Genomic DNA, 22,528 nt, shown 5'->3' with positions numbered 1-22,528 from the left:
TTCCTGATTCCACTATAGTTTATATTAAGAGGAAAAATTATTTCTTTTTGTTTAACATTAGAGCTCTGGTGGATATTTTTTTTTCTACAACTAGCAGGAAATCCTAGCTCATCCCCTTGCTTTTCAGAGAATAGATTGAAGACAATCTCCCCCAACATCCACCATCTTGTTTAAAATTTAACAGTCGTGTTTTTCAAACTTGGCAACTTTGACGGGTGGACTTCAACTATCAGAATGGCTGGGGAATTCTGGGTATCAAAGTCCATCCATCTTAAAGTTGCCAGCTTTGAAAATCACTGATGTATGTCCTCCACTTCAGCCACCACCAGAACACAGATCTATAATTTGAACTATACTGAGGAAAGGACCTGATTGCTGGGTTGCTCTCCATTCTAGGTTATAGTTCTCCTGGGCGGTGGAATGCTGCAGAAGATAGATCACCTGACAACAGCAAAGCTCAGCAGTTTAGCAATCACTCAGATATTTGGCTGGTGGTCAAAAGCGTGCAGTATGAACGCCAACCACAGGGTGGAAATAAAATCCATATTATTTCTGCTTTGTGCCACTTGTTGGCCAGACAATGTTTCCTAGTTCCAGGAGTTTGACTAAATGCTTTTCCCTCCCTAGCCAGACAGAATGTTGGAGGAAGCTGTGGACTCTTATCTGTGCATTATCAGGAAAACTGAATAGAATGGGACTACCTTTAGTAGGACGAGAGAAACTACTGGTAGCAAAAGAAAGTTTGAGTTTGAAAAAAAAGATCCGATCTGGTTGGGGCTGTGGGAAAAGAAAAACATTACAGAAAAACATCTCTCCAGAGCATCCCTTCCTTCTATTCCAGTTTCCTTCTGTCTTCCTTCCCCAAGAATGACCTAGATTTGAGAAGGTTGGGTAGAAATCCCCAGAAGTCAATGCTGCAGCTTATTTGAACTCCTCTCGGGTCAGCTGGGGTGAGCACAGACTGCTTTCTCTCATTCTCTGCAGCTCCAGGATTTTAAGGCTAAAACAAGAGTTACGATCGCGGGCCAACCTGCTTTGAAGGGATTGGGGGGGGGGATATCAAACAATGCCAGTGTAGACTTGGCTCCCATATACGGATTTGGCGATTTTGATTTTGATGGGTGGTTGTTTTTAGAAAATTATAGTCCGATGAACCAATCAACAATCGTGTTTAGGTCAGGCACCTATAATTAATGGACCACGACGGCTGTGTTATTATTTTTTGGGACGATTCGCCGCCTTCAAAACCAAAAGTCAGAGTTTCCGGAAGAAACAAGCCGACGCGTAAGAGCTCAGCCGGCTCAGCAAGTCCCGTCAGGCCAAATCGCCGTCCGCCACGGCTGTCACGAAAGCAGTGACGCCACGGCTGGACGGCCGGATGGTGGCGCTGTCGATCAATCCCGGCGCCCAGGTTTGGAGAGGCGCGCCAGGACTAGGGACCGTTTCATGAAAGCCAGAGGGCGGCGGGAGCGGGGGGGGGGGGCGAGTCCCCCCCGACTTGGCAGCTCTTTCCGCCGCCCGCCGCCCGCGGAGCGAGGTCGGTGTCCTCATCAGCCTCCTTTGCCTTCGCCACAGGGATGCAGGGGACTTTAAGCGCCGGCCAGGCGCGGCGTCCCAGGCAGAGCGAGGGCGCGGCAGTCGCTCTCCCAGTTTGGCAAGTTTCCCAGAGGATGACAGAAGAGGAGCCTCTGCCGGCGCTTACTCCAACGCGCTGCAGCTAGGAGCGCGAACCGCCGTGGACGGGAGAAGCAGCCGCTCGGCGCATCAGCGTTCCCGAAGCCGGAGCTGAAGGCGAGGAATGGCAACCCAACGCAGCAACGCAGACTGGATGGGCTCCTTGCCGCCCGTCCTCAGCGTCCTGCCGCTTTCTACGCTGGCCATCCCAGGTAACCGACGACCGAACCGACTTTGCCTGCCTTTGCGTCTATCCTTCTTTTGAGGGAGGTTGCACACCTGGCGGGGTTCAGCCTGCGTCCCAGAAATATGAAACGTGCTTGGCAAAAAAAAAAAAAAAAAGGCACTTTCCTCTGAAGCAGAGGTGGGCAATTGTGGCTCTTTTACAACCTGTGGACTTCAACTCCCAGAATTCCTGAGACAGCTTGGCTGTCTCAGGAATTCTGGGAGTTGAAGTCCACAGGTTGTAAAAGCCACAATTGCCCACCCCTGCTCTGGAGAATCCCCTCCAGATGTGCTGGCCTGCGAGACCTGCGATGGGCAAGGCCTGTAGGAATTGGAGTTTGATACATCTGGAGGACAGATTTAACAGATTAACAGAGTTGGAAGGGACCTTATAGGTCATCTAGTCCAACCCCCATTCCCCACTCAAGCAGGAGACCCTGCACCATTTCTGATAAATGGCAGTCCAATCTTTTCTTGAAAGTCTCAAGTGATGAAGCTCCCACAGCTTCCGAAGGCAACTTCTGTTCCATTGGTTGATTGTTCTCACTGTCAGAAAGTTCCTCCTCATTTCTAGGTTGAATCTCTCCTTGGTCTGTTCCCATCCCTTATTCCTTGTCTGGCGTTCAGGTGCTTTGGAAAACAGCTTGACCCCCTCCTCTCTGTGGCAGCCCCTCAAATATTGAAACACTGCTATCATGTTTCCCCTAGTCCTTCTCTTCACTAAATGAGCCATGCCCAGTTCCTGTAACTTCATATGTTTTAGCCTCCAGTCCCCTAATCAACCTGATTGCTCTCCTCTGCACTTTTTCTAGAGTCTCAACATATTTTTTATAGTGTGGTGATCAAAACTGGATGCAGTACTCTAGGTGTGGTCTTATTAGGGCTTTATAGAGTGGTATTAGTACCTCACTTGATCTTGATTATATTCCTCTGTTAATGCAGTTTAGGATTGCATTGGCTTTTTTAGCTGCCGCTGCACACTGCTGATTCATATTTAGCTGGTTGTCCACTAAGACTCCAAGATCCCACTCACAGTCACTGCTATTAAGCCAGGTTTCCCCCAGGTTATTCCCCCAGGACAACAGATTGAGGAAAAAGGCCAATTGAGTTTTAAAGAACCAGGAAACCAAGGAGTTTTGAAAGTTGTAATTTAAACGTATCTGGGGTGTGTGTGTGTGTGTGTGTGTGATTATGATAATTATGTGAAGGCAGGTACCATTGATCTAAATGAGATCTAGAATGTGGGGTTGGGCAGATTAAAGACCTAGTTATTATCTTGCACTTAAGAAAAAAAAATTAACTGGAAAATGAAATGTCATTATTGATTTGTATCTACTAAATGAGTATCTTCTTTAAAATGGAGTATAAAACATTTTGTAAATGTTTCCTTCCTTCACAAAATCAGAATACGTGTTTTATATAATAGTCTAAGATTTACAGAATACAGTGTGTGTTTGGGTGGGGGCTGAGAAGCTTTATCCCAGAATAAGAATTTGATACATTTCATTGAATGAATGAATGAAAAGTTTATTACAGTCAAAGGACCCAAGAGAACCATAATAGCTAAGAAAGAAAATGAGACACATGTTGACATGTCATAGAAAGCAAAATCATTCAGGAAATAGTTTCTTCCTGCATATAAATGCAGCAGCTTAGAAATTCGGCTACAGCCAGACTAACCTTAAGTCTAAATTTGGACAAAAGGAAATTTGCACATATATGGTTTAAATTAGAGCCACTTTTGTCTATTTGTTAAAGCACCAGGCTAGAAAACTGGAGACCATGACTTCCACCTTAGCCATGAAAGTCATTTGGGTGACCTTGGGCTGGTCACACACTCTCAGTCCAACTCAGTTCACAGGGTTGTTGTTGTCTTGAAAATAGGAGGAGGAAAATGTGTTGGATATGTTTGCTGTTCTGAGTTATTGATAAAAATAATAAAGGCGAAATATAAACAAAGAGGTCTTCTTGAAAAATCAATGAAGGATACATTTAATTTATTTTTCTCAAAGTTATAAAGTAGTTAAAGGATCATCCTCCCCCCCCCCCCCCGCCCCCCCAATTGCAGGCCTGGAACAAATATCTACTTGGGACAATGAACCTTCATTTCCCAAGTGGCATACAAATAATAGATTTATTTATTGGTTTGCTTCTTTTATATATCCCAAAAAACAACAAGAAAGGCTTATCTGTTATTTCAGAGGCCCGTTTGGACAAAACTTTTGTCCATTGCTTCCAAAGTCTGTTAATTGGGAATCTGTTAAATCAAGTATTACTATATCTAAATATTCAGTTATATATAGAAGATATTAAATAGGGAGAATGCCTTTTCTACTTATTAAAATAAATAGATGTGGCTTAATAGTGCTATGAAGGAATATGTTTACTCATGATAAAGTATTCTTTATCATGAGTATTCATATTTACTCATGATAAAGTATACTTGTATCTTTTTCATAAAAGCTGATCATTAGCTGAGCTCAAGCAACATTCCCATATTATATTAGATTGAAAGCATGTAATTACAAATGTAAGCTCATTAGGAGAATTGACCTTTACTTAGCAATAACCATAGTTGACTTCAACTAATCTCAGAATACCAGATTAGATGAATCATTTGTTCTCCTTTAAGTCTAGTCACCTTAAACAACTGGAAAATCCATAGCTGGCACATGGTGATCTTTGATTTGTGTTTTATTTGCAATTAATAAAGGGAATGTTAGCACAACCTGCTGTTTCATCTTGGTGCTAAAGATATAAATGAAGAAATAGGCTAATGAGTCATAACAGTAGCTAATACAACTGCTTTGTTAAATGTTTGCTCAAAAATCTCATTTCAAATATTGAAAAACGAATGGGGATAGAGAGTGTATCATGTTAAAAGTAATTTGCATTGTTACTATATAAAATCTACATTATAGATAATAAAGAGAGAGACAAAAGAATTTTTAAAAATCTTTATTTAAAATTCACATATCAATTTTTCCAGATTTAAATCGTTACTTTTTTCTCCCAAAGCCGCCTCATTTGAAATAAAATGTAAAACTACTTTTTCTGCAGAATTTTCTTTTACTTTTCTTGCAGAATTGTAAGAAAGAATATTTATCTTTATCACAGATTACAAGGATTTTATCGGTCTACTTCAGTGTTTCCCAAACTTGACCCTTTGAAGATGTATGGACTTCAACTCCCAGAATTCCTCAACCAGGCATACTGGTTGGGGAATTCTGGGAATTGAAGTCCATGCATCTTAAAATAGCCAAGTTTGGGAAACACTGGTCTACTTCATGTAGCTGTAAAGTCATTCAGATTGTTGTTAGGGAAAGCTGCACATGGATGTAGCAGATGAAATGAGCATTAAGAGACTGAATATAGAATAAGCCAATTAGAATGCACCCTTCTGTTTCATTCCTATAAGCATCTACTTAAATTTAATAATTAACACAAGAGCAAGAAGAGTATTTAAGTACTTGACACCAACCCTAATGCGTTTTAATAGGACAAGATATCATAGCACTTACATTCTCAATGTTCAAGCCATCAAAGGGATGAAATTGATAGTGTAGGAAGAAATATCCTTCTGGGTTCAGCTCCAAGTGGGGAAAAAGACACTGGAAACATGGAGACTGCTTGGAAAGATGGTTTGATGGTGGACAGGATCACATGATTTGAGTTCCTGAACAGAAAAGGAGCGAGACGCAGTGAGTCCCCGGGTTTTATGTTCTCTCTGGCTTTGAACTTCCTGGGGCCGAGAAAGAGTAACCTGATTGGTTGTCAGACTCCCAGGGGGAAGGGGTCTTAGCTAGCCTTGCTGGCTGATGTAATCTTCCCAGGTGCCATGTGTCTGTTGCTAGATGGGTCCTATTGTGTTAGTTTCTGTTGCTAGATGGGTGCTATTGTGTTGCAGATGATGGTCCATTGACAAAGATTGAGTTTCTGCCTCTGGCCCATTGACAAAGGGTGGGGGCAATAAGATGGGAGCTGCTTCGTCTTTAAAACATGCTTCTCCATTTCTCATCCAGGGAAACATAATATTCTGCCTTTTTAATATTTCCCAAAATATTTCATTCCTCTAGGAAAAGGGTGGGTGACCACCCCAACGATGCCCTTGAAGTGATGTCCTGGTGCCTGGAGGCCGTACGGATCTGGATGGGGAGAAACAGGCTCAGGCTCAACCCATCCAAGACCGAGTGGCTGTGGTTTCTGACATCCCGATATAGTCAGCTGGTGCCATCGCTGACTATTGGGGGCGAATCATTGGCCCCCACGGAAAGGGCTCGCAACTTGGGTGTCCTCCTGGATTCACGGCTGTCTTTAGAAGAGCACTTGACGGCCGTGACTGGGAGGATTTTTCATCAGGTTCGCCTGATCCACCAGTTGCGTCCCTTTCTAGATCAGGACTCCTTACGCACGGTCACTCATGCCCTCGTCACCTCCCGTCTGGACTATTGTAATGCTCTCTACATGGGGCTCCCCTTGAGGAGCACTCGGAGGCTCCAACTGGCGCAGAGTGCGGCCGCGCGGGTGGTGATGGGAGCGACGTGGCGCTCCCATGTAACACCTCTCCTGTGCGAGCTGCACTGGCTCCCGGTGGTCTTCCGAGTGCGCTTCAAGGTTTTGGTTATCACCTTTAGAGCACTCCATGGCTTAGGACCTGGTTATCTACGGGACCGCCTGCTACCACCAATAGCCTCCCACGACCAGTACGCTCCCCATAGAGAGGGGCTCCTCCGGGTGCCGTCGGCCAAACAATGTCGACTGGCGGCCCCCAGGGGGAGAGCCTTCTCTGTGGGGGCACCTACTATCTGGAACGAGCTCCCCCTGGAGATACGGAGGATCCTGGATCTGCGTACCTTCCGTCGCTCGCTCAAGACTTTCTTATTTCATCAAGCTGGCCTGACCTAAGTTTTTCCCCTTTTTAAATGGAAATTTTAAATTTGTTTTTAAATTATTGGGGTTTTAAATTTGTTCAGCCAAATTATTTAATTTGTTTTATTTTATTTTAAATTTTGTATTTATATGTTTTATTCTATGGCTGTTCACCGCCCTGAGTCCTTCGGGAGTAGGCCGGTATATAAATTCAATAAAAATGAAAAAAAATGAAAATGAAAACTTCCTACAATAGGACACTAGAATCTGTTTTAAAAGTTATTGGTAAATAACTTAGTTTTTAAAACAATGATTTGTCTGTCTACAATATCCCAAATATCAAACAACATTTTTAAATTTTTATAATTTAAAAGATTCAAAATAAGCCAACGGTATGAATATGTCCACTGCTGGTAAATAATATTTCTAATAAGCAGTACCTCTTTTTAAAAAATCTAATTTATTAATAAATCCAACAGTAAAAAGCATACATAGACTATAAGTACAAGTACAATACATTTCTTCCTACCCCAAATTCTCTATGTACCTTTTATTCCTTTATTTAGGAACAAAACTTCTTATTGGTTGTTTTTCCTGTTCTAAAGGAAGGCTGATGGTATCTACTATTTTTATCTCTTTTTACTTTTCTTCTAATAAAGGTACTATACTAATCTCACACACACACACACACACGTGTGTGTGTGTGTAATTCTATATGTGTTTAAGAAATACTGCACACTATGAACTCTTAAGATTACATCAGCAAGATTTATTTCTGTTTTGAGTACATTATAATTTACTTCATGTGCTATAATTTACCTCACCTATGATGTAATATGAAAATATGTTAGCACATAATGTTCTTATATAATTGAATGTGACTAAGCTGCATGTTAATTTCTATGAATGTTAAGAATGAATCACGGTACACATGGAAGATATCTATCAACCATTAATGGCTTGCTATTTGACAGTTACGTATTATTTGCTTGCTCATAGATATATTTTTGAGCAATGTTTTTAGAATGAAAAAGTTGAAATATTGTGACAATTGGCTTCTCCAGTACCCCAAATTACAGAATATCAATAACAAACTGAAGGTAAGGAAAAGAGAAAGGTAATGCTATATTTATTTTAGTATTACCATTTTGTGAATATTTTTGGTTTGATTGACGGATTAATTGTGAAATATTGTGCTTTGATACTTGTAAAATATGTTAGAGATCCCATGAATTTCAGTTTCCAAGGAAATGTGTACTTTTCTTAAGCATTTTTAAAATGTTGCTTTTGTCATAACTAGGATAGAGTTGAGAGTTATACACCCATGGAAGGGCCACCTGGTGTGCAAATTGTGCACTGCATAAGATTGCCACATGAAGCAGGGCATCACTTGCAAATTAAAAAAAATACTCACAAACTGCATGGCACAGTCATATGGAAAGAGACTGTGTGAGAAAGAGATACAATATTTTAAATATTAAAAAATAGCTGAGCAGTTAGTGGATTTCTACACAAGGGGACCTAGTATGCCATCAATGGCCCTACCTAGTTGCATGCAAGGGACACTGTGGCTCAGTAGCTAAAACACTGAGCTTCTCAATCGAAAGGTCGGCAGTTAAGCGGTGCGAATCCCTAGTGCCGCATAACGGGGTGAGTTCCCGTTACTTGTCCCTGCTTCTGCCAACCTAGCAGTTTGAAAGCATGTAAAAGATGCAAGTAGAAAAAATAGGGACCACCTTTGGTGGGAAGGTAACAGCGTTCCGTGCACCTTTGGCATTTAGTTATGCCAGCCACATGACCACGGAGACGTCTTCGGACAGCGCTGGCTTTGGCTTTGAAATGGAGATGAGCACCGCCCCCTAGAGTCTGGAGCGATTAGCACATAATATGCGAGGGGAACCTTTACCTTTACTTTAGTTGCATGCAGAATATTTCATATTAGAATTATTTTGTGTGTGCAGTGCCATTTCATCTTCAAAACGTATTTTTTTAAAGTATGAAACATTCCTGTCACATTCCAAATAGGCAGTTTCAGTCATCCTGATAGTGTTCTGGGGTCAGAGAGTTGTTTGAAGTTTTAAATACTCAACCTTGTGCTCAAAATACCCTCCACACAAAATATTTGAAACAGCCCGTTTTTTAATATGGATCATGCTATAAAAAAAACTTCTTCCACTACACACTTTACTGAAATAAATATTGTAAGGCTTCTTAAATCTGTTAATTTTTTTTCAAAAGATACCAGTAAGTTGCTTCCATAGCTTAGAAATTGGGTCGTTTGTTTAATTTTATGTACATGTTTAGAGAACATCCGACATCAACACAATTCCTTGACAGACTTCAGTTCTTGCTTCTTTCCGTTGAGAAAATTGCCCATTTATTCATTTTCTCATTTTGCTTTCTCATTTTAGCTGTTAGCAGCCCATTAAAGAACCATCCTCTTATAACTGATCCTTTTATCTCAAGAACTTTTGAGGAGCAATGTTGTCAAATGCTTTTTGAAAATCCTGGTAAATGGTATTGATATAAAATTGCTCCCATTCACATGCCTGTAGAAATATTTAAAAACTCCCAAAGGTTAGTGAGGCAGAATCTATGCGAATTGTCCTTCAGCCAGGTGGCTGCACAGTCCACAGATATTTAGATTGGATTTGGCATATTTAGCCATCTATTAAATCCTTCCCAAGCATTATTATTATTTAAATGTATATGCTACCCAATAATCTTCCAGTACAGGTCTGTCTTCATCCAGTTTTGTTTTGTTTTATTGTTTTGCACAGACGTGATCAATTATTGAAGTAGAAAATTTCAAATTAATTATCTCCCTTTGATACACTTGGTATCTTCGATATTTAATTATATTTTTTGCATTATTTTAAATGAATTAAACCATAATTATGTAATTGCTAGGATTTAAAGGTTTGCCCTACTAGCCAAATGAACTCAAGTCTATAAAATTGCATTTCTGTTAGTTTCTTTTGTATACCCCTCTCTGTGGGCACACGAGCCGTCACCCCAGTTCAGGTCCAGCGCACATTGATCTCTTAGGAGATCATTTTTAAGTACATCTGAAATTTGATTTACACTAAGATTGGATGGAATCATTATATCTAGTAATGGAATTCTATTTTATTTTTAACATGTATGCATTAGTATATATACATTTGCACATATTTTTAACACATATGCATTATGCATATGTAGTATTTATGAACTATCCATGCATTGTCCATTTGTATAATGAAAATATCAGTATATTCCATTGTTTGGCCTCTTTGCTCTGATATTTGTTCCATCTTATTGTCACCTCACACTGGAATAATATAAAATTAGGGATCCCATTTGGAAAGGCAAGGATTTTTAAAATAATGTGTGTGTGTGTGTGTGTGTGTGTGTGTGTGTGTGAACGTAGATATGTAATGATTCTAATTACTGCTGGTATTCTTCAAATATCCGACTTGTTCAGAGGTGAGCATCCAGGCAGATTCAAGATATATAATAAGCCAGTTCAGTGATTTAAATTCAGTCTCCAAATGCACAGGAGTGCAACATGATTCTGTTCAGTATATTTTGAGCCAGATTTATGTTAAGTTTTCTTTATTTGATCCTGGCAGAGTAAGGTGATCTCCAATATTTTGCCAGAAATTAAGCATGCACTGGACAGGAACAGATTATGTATGTATGTATGTATGTATGTATGTATGTATGTATGTATTTAATTTAGTTGAACAGAGCCTCGGTGGTGCAGTATTAGAGCCTCAGTGGCAGAGTGCAGTACTACAGGCTACTTGTGCTGACTGCTGGCTGCTGCAATTTGGCAGTTCAAATCCCACCAGGCTCAAGGTTGACTCAACCTTCCATCCTTCCAAGGTGGGTAAAATGAGGACCTAAATTGTTGGGGGCAATAGGCTGACTCTGTAAACCACTTAGAGAGGGCTATAAAGCGGTATGTAAGTCTAAGTGCTATTGCTATAACAGAGTCCTTTTTTATTTGCAAGAATAACATATTGCCTTTTTTCCCCATATAGGTTCACATGACTCCTTCAGCTACTGGGTGGATGAGAAATCTCCTGTGGGGCCAGATCAAGCCATAGCAATTCGGCGAATAGCTAAAATTCCTTTGGTAAAAAAGCTAATGAAGAAATGGTCAGTAACACAAAATCTGACATTCAAGGAGCAGCTTGACAGTGGAATACGCTATTTTGACCTCCGTGTATCTTCCAAACCAGGTGAAGCAGGACAGGAAATCTACTTTATACATGGCTTGTTTGGAACCACAGTATGTGATGGATTTATGGAGATAGATAACTTCTTAACCCATCATCCTAAAGAAGTAATTTTTCTGGATTTCAATCATTTCTATGCCATGGATATGAATCATCACATGTACCTTATCAGCAAGATTGAAGAAATATTTGGATCAAAACTCTGCACAAAAGAATGTGTAGAAAATGTAACACTGCAAAGTCTTTGGGAAAAGCAACAGCAGGTACAGGATTTTTTTAATCATAAGTGACCATTTTTGTGCCATTGTAACTTTGAACAATCACTAAATGAACTGTTGTAAGTTGAGAACTACCTGTGCTGAAAGAGGTTCACGTTATTGAAATAGGCTATAATTACAAAATCGTACAAGCTTGATTATGCTCTGCCCCCTCCCATCCCTAAAATCCCAGTGAAAACCAAGGAAGAGCTTGCTTGAGTCTCTTCTGCACACTGTCATGTTTCCCAGGCCTTAAAGAATGCCCTCTATTTATATAATAATTTGTGCCTATTTCCCTCAAGGCCAGCCTCCTGATTCTGTACATTCTAGCTAAACACAGACCTCCTTTTAATAATTGCCTATCTTCCCCTACAATCAGTTCTGTCCCATTTAATTTGATCTATTTTCAATTCTGTTTTTTCCATGTTTCATAAAAGCTACATTACCACAATATTATTGTCTTTCCTGTGAACTATCTGCCTTTCCCAATTTTGTCACACTTTCTGTTCCTCCTGGATTATCAAAGTTTGAACTTTTCCAATTATTTCAGTTCTGCAAGGCAGCTATCCTTATTCTTCCTCCAAAATTAACGTATTCTGAAGAAATAGGGATCTCCTCGGCAGGGTGGGTTCTACTTACCTTTACTACTGGTTCCCAACGGGGCCGCGCGTGCTTGCTTTACTCACTCGCATGCGTGTTCTTCTGCACATGCGCAGAAGCATTCTGATGATGTCAGGGTCGGTGGGCGGAGCCTCCTGCCAGTTTTATTACTGGTTCTATAGAACCGGTGTGAACCGGGGCAACCCACCACCGAGACTCAGTCATCTATGCCATTTCTTTTTCAACTTTAGCCATGTGAATAGCTTTGTTCAGCTCACTCAAAAATAAATCAAACAGCAGCAGGTGCCAAAGCTGTCCACCAGGTGGCAGTATTTGAATATAGATGCTAGCAGTAGAAGTTTATTTATTCAGTTTTATGTTGTTTAACTACAAATGACTTTGAGTAACCCACAACACAAATAAAACCAATATTATAAAAACATTCATCAGAACCAGATTTAGACAAAAATAAAAAGAGCAAGATGGTGAATCTGGCAAACCTCAAAAGTTAGAATGTTGAGGGACTTGCTTCCAAATGAATGTGATACATTAATTCATAATCATAACCAAACATTTATAGGTGATAATTCAACAGTAACCCAGCCATTTGTTGTGGGACTGCCTTTATGTTCCAGAGAAAAAAAGAAAAAGATACCCAAATGAGGGAAACCTATAAATAAAGCTCTCACAATGCATTATGGCATAGGAGATGTTATTGTTTTTCCCCTTGTGGACTCAAAAGGAGGGTTAGTAAAATATAATGGCAACAATTCTCTTAATCTGTGATGACACTAATTTAAGTATTTGAAGGCAGATAGTGCTGACTGATTATTCCAGGACTAAAATGAAATGGAGTGGCAACTCATGCAATCCAATTCAGTATCACCTTCGTTGTTGCAAATATAATAGGATTATATAGCAAGTTTTATTAAATGTTGAAAGCCCTTCAAATTGTTTCCACAATTTTGGAACGTTTGTTAGATGATAGTGGTAGTAACCAGTTATGAGTTTATCTAGTAACACTTGACCTGATATTGGCCAGATTTTACTTTTCATATCTCCGTGCTGCCTCGCAGACAATAATGTTTTCCATACTGTTGTATTCTTTGCCCATTGTTAGAGAGTAATATGAATATAAATGAATTTAATCCAGGCAGAGATTTCGGTTGCCTTATGTTTACCTCCATTTTTCCAGGTTCTTGTTTTCTACCATCATTCTATATGTGAAACATACCCCGTCCTATGGGCAGGGAATAAAATACCAGCTCCCTGGGCAAACACAACTAATGTACATAAACTACTGCAGTTCTTGGAGACCACTCTGAATGAGCGAGCAAAACATGGAACTTTCCATGTTTCCCAAGCTATTCTCACACCAAGAGTCAAAACTGTTGCACGGCACCTCAGCCGTGGCCTGAAAAACACTCTTGTTCACAGGTAAGTATCTGCTAATGTTTTCTGTCCAACTATTGATAATTAACTAAATAAACCGGCCCACCTTGTAAAGTCATTAAGGGTACAATCCTTTGATTCCTGGGAGATTATTGTAAAAGTCATTGGGAATAGATAAATGAAAATTAGTCACCATGGAAATGAGATGTTTGAGGAAAGCTGCTGAAGTAACCAGAAAAGATAAAATCAGAAATGAGATCATAAGAGAAAGAATTGGCATAGAATCAATCTTAAACTACATAGAAAAACAGCAAATAAAAAGCTGGAGAACATGTCTTGGGATTAATAATAATAATAATAATAATAATAATAATAATAATAATAACAACAACAACAACAACAACAACAACAACAACAGCTTTATTGTCATTATACGTGTATACACAGTATACCCATACAACGAAATTCACTTAACACCCAAAGACTAGGTCCAACACACATAACAATCCCCAAACACACTCCCACCCACCACAAATTCCCCACCCCTAAACCACCGAAACATCTACACAACAGACCAAGTAATGCTGTCCAACAGCTCACTGATGGTGGCCCTTTAGTTCATTGTTGAGTGGAATTGTAGCTTGGGATAAAAACTATTCAGAAAATATGTGATCCGAGTTTTAATTGTTCTGTATCTTCTGCCGGAAGGCAACAGTCCAAAAAGATTGTAAGCAGGATGGGAAGAGTCTCTGACAATGTTATGCAACTTCCTCAAACAGCGAGATTCGAAGATGTCATCCAGGGCTGGTAGCTGGAGCCCAATGAAATTCTGGGCAGTTTTAATGATTCTCTGTAGAGCTTTTTTGTCCGCTACAGAGCTGCTCCCATACCATGCAAGAATGCCGTATGTCAGGACACTCTCAATGGTGCTGCGATGGTTGGACAAACGTAGATGCTGAGAGCATTCTCAGGAAGTACAGCCTCTTCTGTGCCTTCTTCACAAGCATGTTCTCATGAACATTCATAGTCCATGAGAGGTCCTTCGAGATATAAATGCCCAGAAATGTAAAACTAACAACCCTCTCCACCTCCTCACCATAGATGTAAATGTACATCTCTCTTCCTCCTAAAGTCAAGTATAAGTTCTTTAGTTTTTTTGGTGTTAAGTGTAAGATTATTTTCTTTACACCACAATGTCAGCCCTTGTACTTCCTTTCTATAAGCAGACTCATTGTTCTTATTAATGAGTCCCACCACTATTGTGTCATCTGCAAATGTAATAATTGCGTTGGTGTTATACAATGGGGTGCAGTCATACAAGGCATATACAAAAAGAGAAGGCCAAAGAACATGAGATAGACTCAGAAGAAGATGGACAAACAACATCAGAAACAGACTACCACAGCATCAAATAACAATGGTTGAGGTTTCCAGAAGAGCAAGAACCAGAACTTTGAATCTCCCTCAACACCTGAAGTGGTAAAAGAAGAAGTTAAGAAGACTAGGAACTGTCCTCTGGAGATACTTGCAAATTGGGCTTAGGCAGAGAGAATATGCCACCTATTTTCCTGTTCCATTAGAACCAATTAAAAGAAACTAAGAAAAATGAAAGAGAAAAAGTGTCATTCTTAAGTTTCAGAAGAATACATTAAGCAGATTTTGTGTTAGGATCCTTCAGAGATAAATTTGTGATGTGACGAAAATTCTGTTTAGATTTTATGGAAATGTGCATACATAACATCATAAAGGCTCATTAAATGAATGGCATATACAATAATAGCTTTTCAGATTAGGAAATATTTTTTGTGACTGAAACATTTTTTATTTCTGTGTTTCACTATGAAAGCAATAGAGGTGGCAAAACCAGTTCTTTCCATTCAGAGAGAATGTCCTCTGATTACCTGGAACTCATACGTGACCTTCTATTATAAAATATAAACAAGCATTATCTTCTGGGATAAAATAAGGCTCTGTCTTTCCTGCTTCTTTCTGGCTGAAACTGAAGTGACTTGATGTACTAGAGACATTTCAAAAAGGTAGTTTTAAACCTATCATCAGTCTTCTTTTGAAGGAGAAATGTACACTTGGGTGAGAAGATTTCAGAGGGAGAAGCAGAGAGCAAATTCTTTCCTTTACTATTCACCAAAGGCTGGAAAGGAGCAAGAAGTTGCCACAGCTGTGAAGTTCCCAGCTCTTTCTAAGTTTTGCTTCATGTGGATATACATGTAAGACAAGACACATATAACCCTTAGGCATGAGAGTTTTTTTGCTCAATAGTCTTGGCACCCCTTGACCCATTGTGTTATTTAGTGATAAAATCCATTTCCTTGTTGGCCATTTCTCTGTAGATGAAGCAGCATAGAAAATAGTTCAGAGAAAGATACACTTCCTATTCTTCCATTTCCCCTATGCTCCCTGCCTGAAGAAATATTGGGCCCACTAGTAAAGGCGGGGTTAGATGAATCAAAAGTTGGAATTAAGATTTAAGATTGCTGGGAGAAATATCAACAACCTCAGATATGCAGATGATACCACTTTAATGGCAGAAAGTGAAGAGGAACTAAAGAGCCTTTTGATACGGGTGAAGGAGAGTGCAAAAGTTGGCTTGAAACTCAATAACATTAAGAAAACTAAGATCATGACATCTGGCCCTCTCAATTCCTGGCAAATAGATGGAGAAGAAATGGAGGTAGTGACCGATTTTATTTTCTTGGAGTCCAAAATCACCACAGATAGGGACTGCAGCCAAGAAATTAAAAGACATTTGCTCCTGGGGAGGAAAGCTATGGCAAATCTAGACAGCATACTAAAAAGCAGAGACATCACCCTTCCAACAAAAGTGCGTATAGCCAAGGCTATGGTTTTCCCAGTTGCAATGTATGGCAGTGAAAGTTGGACCATAAGAAAGGTTGAGCACCAAAGAATTGAGGCCTTTGAACTATGGTGCTGGAGAAGACTCCTGCGAGTCCCTTGAACTGCAAGGCGATCAAACAATGCTTAACACATTGTAAGCCGCCCTGAGTCTCCGGAGAAGGGTGGCATATAAATCAAATTAAAACAAAACAAAACAAAACAAAACCTGTCAGTCCTAGAGAGATCAACCCTGACTGCTCTTTAGAAGGCTAGATCCTGAAGATGAAACTCAAATACTTTGGCCACCTAATGAGAAGGAAGGACTCACTGGAGAAGAGCCTAATGCTGGGAAAGATTGAGGGCAAAAGAAGAAGGGGACGACAGAGAACGAGGTGGCTGGATGGAGTCACTGAAGCAATAGGGGTGAGCTTAAATGGACTCCGGGGGATGGTAAAGGACAGGAAAGCCTGAAGGAATGTTGTCCATGGGGTCGCGATGGATCAGACACGACTTTTCAACTAACAACAACAACAAAAATAAACAAGAAAAGGTGACTCTTGTTTACACCTTCTGGATACTTGAGCAAGAAAGAACCAATGAGCAAAAGGAGAGTCACTCTGGGAAAAGTCCCCTTGTCTGCTTGTTCATTTACCATTTTTGTCTACTCATTCAATCCATCTAACTTAGTGGGATGGAAGATCAGACCAGGAAAAATAAGAAATTTAAATGTAATAATTGCTCCCATCAATGGCCTTTTCCCATTCACAGTAAAGTGAATTTAAAACTGCACTTTTTCAGTGATGATTTAACCTTACATATAATTTACCTCTTAGTGACATATTTTAAGATAATTGGGGAAATAGTTGAGCAGGATTTCCACTCCCCCACCCCCAAAAAGAAAGCTTTGAATGCAAGTATTCTTGGAAGCTGTACATTGAACTGCAGCTTTTGCACAAATATACAACCACAAAATACAGTGAGAACAAAAAAGAAAACAAACAGAATCATCTCCCTCTGTACCCCTCAAGGAAAATAGTGGGTGGATATAAAAATGAAAATGTATTCCTTGTTAAGAGCTTTCCCCTTTCATAAGTATTAATTATCCTTAAATGGAAGCTTGATGAAAAATATATCATTTTTAAAACTAGTAGGTGTTCCTTGAAATCAAAATTCAAATGGCCACAGACATTTTTTGGAGCAATGCAAAACCCTCTTGGTTTGTTCTGAATGGTTTCCAAATACCTCTCACTGCCCACTTCATATCTCTGCTTTTTGCACATCCTACTTTATCTCTGTTTGAATAATTATGTCTCTTATTGTTTCTATAAAATAAGTAATTTCAAATAGTTTCATGTCAACTTTGTTAGTATTCAAATATTATCACTTCACTGTTCAAGCTAACAACAGTTATTAGTAACTTAAACAAACATGGTTTGTTTGGTTTTGATGTAGCAAGATATATAGACTTAGTCAGTACTGGTTCATAAGCAATTGGTGCCTTCCAATATTCAATTTGTATCAGGATCATCAGCATGACTGATAATGTAATGGAGTTGTATTTCAGAACATCTATGCCCGTGATGGCTAACCTATGGCACGCGTGCCACAGGTGGCATGCAGAGCCATATTAGTGGGCACGCCAGCTCAGCTCTGGGGCGCATGCGCGCGCCGGCCAGCTGATTTTTGGGCCTTCTGGGCCCACCAGAAGTAGGGAAACAGGCTGTTTCCTGCCTCTGGAGGGCCTGGGGGGGGTAGGGAAGGCCCGTTTTTCTTTCTTACCTGGCTCCAGATCCTCTCTATTTATCTGGGAAGGGTGAAAACAGCCTTTCCCACCCCCTTGGAGGCCCTACGGAGGCTGAAAGCGCCCACTTCCTGACTCCCGGTGGGACAGGAAGTGATGTTTTTTCCTGTCCCCAGCCTCCAGAGACTCCTAGAGAGGCTCCTACAGACTCCTAGAGAGGCTCCTACAGACTCCTAGAAGGCTCCTACAGACTCCTAGAGAGGTTCTGGAGGCTGGGGACAGCAAAAAATGTCACTTCCTGTCCCACCGAGAGTTGGGAAATGGGCCCTTTCAGCCTCCGTAGGGCCTCCAAGGGAGTGGGAAAGGCTGTTTTCGCCCTTCCTAGATACACAGAGAGGATCTGGAACCAGGTAAGAAAGAAAAATGGGCCTACCAGGCTATCATGTGCCAGGAGCGGGGGGAGGGGGTTGCGCACGCATGTGCGTGGGCACGTGCGCGCGTGACCCTCCCCCGCCCCCCCCCTTCCTGGCACGCGATGGCAAAAAGGTTAGCCATCACTGATCTATGCTAATGGATGTATGAATCAACTAAAATTACTATTGAAATGACATTATTATATATAAAGCCAAAATAAGTAATAATCCTTAGCTTTATTCTGAAGATATATTGACAAATTAATAGTAACAAGGTTCTGTTTTCTTCAATTACAGTGCTTAATCTAGTCTATTAACACTTTAATTTCTCATTGATTTTAACTTATTGCAGTACTAGATGTGTCAGTTAGAGTAATATAGCAAGTAACCTACTATAACTTCGATAGACAGAAAAATAGTCTAAGCAGTGGCAATACACAGAATGCTCAAACAAACCTATCTTCATCTCTATCAGAGTTAAAGATCCATTGTTATAACTACAAATTTCCACTTTTGAAAAATTATTGCTATACAGTTATAAGGCACTAGATGGTGCTAAATTATTTCCCCTTCTAATTACCAAATGTAATTGGTAATTATTATCTTTATTTGTATCTTTATTTTAATAGCAAAAAGAATACAATTACGGATAAGATTCCAAATCGTGTGATACAGAAATATTAAGTCAGCAAAAAGTAGGCAAACCAATAAAATATTATTTATTTTGCTTGTATTCTCTCATTCCTACTCTAGGGTGAATAGCTGACATAAAATATGACTATAAATGCAAGCTACATAGATACATAATGAACTAGGCAATGTTTAGATTGCTTGAAAGGGGTTTCTGGATAAGAGTGAATTTTAAAAGGCTTGTCGTTCTTCACATATCAATTGTATCTCTAGTGGCTTGCTTCTCAAATCCAAACACTTGAAAGCAAAAATTCACTTATAGTCTTCATGATGTTGTAGCACTACCATCTCTCACTTTATTGTCGGGCAGGATTAAAATAATAACTAAAAAAACAGGCAGGAAAAACACTTACTTAAATTACACCACCTGCTTAAATGTTTGCCTAGCACCTTTATCTCTTCCTAAACCAGGGGTCAGCAACCTGCAGCTCTGGAGCCGCATGTGGCTCTTTCACCCCTCTGCTGTGGCTCCCTATCACTCAAAATATGTGTCACAACCGGTAAAGTGCGACACCCTCCTGCACACGATTTATTGAGCTTTTCAAGCCCCCAGTAGGCCAACCCTGGAAAAATCCAAGAAAAGAAGTTTCAGAAGAAAACAGAACGTTTAATTCAATTACATATGCCAGTTTTGTGGCTGCTCAAGAAATAGTCAGCCACGGGAAGGGTTTTGTGGCTCCCAGTGTTTTCTTTTTTGTGGGAAATGGGTCCAAATGGCTCTTTGAGTGTTTAAGGTTGCAGACCCCTGCCCTAAACCATAATGTAGTCTAACCTATTAGTAAATAATTTAACCAACTTTTAAACTAATACTTGGCATAGTGTGCGAAAAAATCACAGGTTCACAGTATTTATTTTGAATGCTTAAATGTTGTTGGGAAGATGTAGATATTAGGTGACATATCAACATTAAAAAGTCAATTTTAGAATTTTAGGTACAATATAAAAATAATGCACAAAAAATGTTGATAAACAATATAGCCTTCCTATAATGTTCAGCTATTTTCTGAACATATACATAACATTAGAAATATAAGTATTGTTTATCTACTATGTACCACTAAAATCCTACTTATGGAAAATTTAGATGGTGTTGCAATGTAATTGTTAATTTCTTTTCCCCTTCTTGACCTATAATATGTGATGGCTTCAAACGTGGCATGCTTTTGCTGATATTTTTTTAAAATGCTAAAGTATAATATGTAATACAAATAATGTTCTTATTTCCAAGAAGTATTGTAGATGATCATATAGACGTAGTTCACAGTGGAATCTTTGGTGCTCTCTGACCTTGATTATTTTCTTGAAGACGTTTCATTACCCAGCTAGGTAACATTTTCAGTTAACCTAGCTCAGAGAACACCAAGAACTCCCCAGTTCAACCTTGAGATACAAATATTCTCTTCTATTATGACATAATACACCAGGGGTGGGTTCTACTTACCTTCGCTACCAATTCGCAATGGGAGTGAGCGTGCGAGCCCTTCTGCACATGCACAGATCATTCATGATGACGTCCGGGCGGGTAGGCAGAGCATCCCGCCACCGCTACTACCGGTTTGCAAAAACGGGACCGAACCGGGAGCAACCCACCACTGTAATACACAATATATGTAGACAATATATTATTAACTATAGCGTAAGGCATGTCTCATATATTTTCCTTTATTTCTCATAGAAATCTTCCTTTTATTCTGAACTGGGTGAAGTTACAGAAACCAGGAATCATGGGAGTTAACATCATTACTTCAGACTTCGTGGAACAGGTAGACTTTGCAGCTACCATCATTGGATTAAATAATCTCCTTTTAGAAGGTAAACAAATCCTGATTGTTTAAAGGGGAGATTCATTTAGGGGTATTCCATTCATATTGATTACTCTATTTCAACACTCCCAACCATTTTTCTGTTTGACACAGTATGAAGACAAAATACTTACATTGACCTCAATACATACAGCTAAACTTGCAGCATAGCACGTCCTTCTCTGATACACATAGGAACATTCTGCCTGCCTCTGTGGAAATACAGGATGTGATGCTGGCTGACCAACTGGAGCTCAGCGCTACAACACATGGAAATTATTAGCAGAGGCCTCTTCATGGACTTGCTGAGTATGTACATCCTGCATATCATGAAACCCGGAACTCTGGCTCGAAGGATAATAATAAATTATAAGCTTGGCTTCATCAGGTTAGCCAACAGTTTACCTCTGTGGATACCTCAGGCAGAAATATGTGCTGCGCTTGTTTCATTACTACTGTACAGTATATATTCTGCTACCTCGGTCATTCTTTAGGGAAATATCATTTCTATTGTTTGCTGTGGTAAATCTTTGGTAAATACAGTAATGTGTGTAAATTGAATTAATTATGTGTTTAGACCTCCATTTTTTACTTGAACTTGCATTTTAATTCATTATTTTGGAGTATCCTAACTGGGTACAAAGAGGAATTATTTTAAATGCAACACTATTTATTTTGTGGATTTCTTTTTTAAGTCCTAGATTTAGAATCACTTCTGAGAAGTAAGAGGCTAATACCACCTAACCTTTAACTCATTCTGGCATAATTCACTTCTAGCATATTGGAATTTGCACAGAAGAATGTAAATAGGATATGGTACTCCAGGGTACAATGTATCAGCCATTTTGTAGAATTTATTAATACAATACTTTTCAAATTGTAAACAATATTTATTTATTTATTGTAAAAAAAAAAGTATGCTATCCTATTGAAAGGTTGTAGCTGGAGAATTTATAGTTATTTTCCTAAATATCTGTTTGGAAATTTCACATAATACATTTATAGTACTTTGCATTCTTAACATGCACTGAATGTTTTAATGAGGAGGGAAGAAAAGATTTGAAACAAGTTTGCTTCAAGTTTGGAGCAAACAAGAATTCTTCAGAAATACCAGTTGCATATTGGATGTTCTGAGTATCCAACCTATTTCAGGGATCATTTCAGCCACTGCAACGATGAACAGACAATGAAGGCAGTATTGACATGTCATCCGAAAAGACTGACATACCTCAGTTTTCTGCAGGGCTTGGATTTCTTTTATTCATTCATTTATTTATTCATTATTTATTTATTAAATGCATAGGTGGCATAGACACTGGGCTATTTGCAACTGAAAAACAATCAAAACCATACAATATAGAATTGAAAGGAAGTCTGGAGAAGAATAGCAATCAATTAAACAAGCAAAAGAGTCTGCAAGGGGTTAGACTCCATGCTAATCCAGGTCCTGGGAATAAAGCCACGTTTTAAGGATTTGCCTAAGCAGGATCAGGATGTTTATCATTGTTACAACCTGAGGAGGAAATCATTGGGTATCCACAGGAAATATCCTAAATGAGTGTTTTTCAACCTTAGCCACTTGAAGATGTATGGACTTCAACTTCCAGAATTCCTCAGCTAGCTGTGCTATGCTATGCTGACTTGGGAATTCTGGGAGTTGAAGTCCACACATCTTCAAGTGGCCAAGGTTGAAAAACACTGTCCTAAGTGATTTAAGTTCTTCTGGTGGTTGATGACTAAGGGATTCCCCTCAGTTTTTGCTGTATATTTATTTGAATAAAATAAT

The 22,528-nt window shown here is 39.5% G+C and overlaps 1 protein-coding gene across 1 annotated transcript; it reads left to right on the top strand.

Annotated features, from left to right (window-relative positions):
* Nucleotides 1-1,748: 1,748 nt before the first annotated feature.
* PLCXD2 (phosphatidylinositol specific phospholipase C X domain containing 2) lies at nucleotides 1,749-20,775 on the top strand. The gene is made up of 4 exons (XM_070943758.1): nucleotides 1,749-1,886; nucleotides 10,797-11,257; nucleotides 13,047-13,288; nucleotides 20,616-20,775. The coding sequence occupies exons 1-4, from the start codon at nucleotides 1,799-1,801 to the stop codon at nucleotides 20,773-20,775; spliced, it is 951 nt and encodes a 316-aa protein (XP_070799859.1). The 5' UTR covers nucleotides 1,749-1,798.
* The last annotated feature ends 1,753 nt before the right edge of the window (nucleotides 20,776-22,528 follow it).

This window comes from Pituophis catenifer, unplaced genomic scaffold, assembly GCF_029215685.1.
Source record: "Pituophis catenifer annectens isolate HBS135680 unplaced genomic scaffold, rPitCat1.0.hap2 SCAF_4, whole genome shotgun sequence".
Lineage (NCBI taxonomy): Eukaryota > Metazoa > Chordata > Lepidosauria > Squamata > Colubridae > Pituophis > Pituophis catenifer.
This window is presented reverse-complemented; position numbering and strand designations above follow the sequence as displayed.

What these genes read in the sequence shown, in the direction of transcription:
- PLCXD2 (XM_070943758.1), top strand. Translation starts at nt 1,799, where the DNA reads ATGGCAACCCAACGCAGCAACGCAGACTGGATGGGCTCCTTGCCGCCC. An exon ending in TTCTACGCTGGCCATCCCAG is followed by an intron (nt 1,887 to 10,796) that starts GTAACCGACGAC and finishes TTCCCCATATAG; the next exon opens with GTTCACATGACTCCTTCAGC. An exon ending in AAAAACACTCTTGTTCACAG is followed by an intron (nt 13,289 to 20,615) that starts GTAAGTATCTGC and finishes TATTTCTCATAG; the next exon opens with AAATCTTCCTTTTATTCTGA.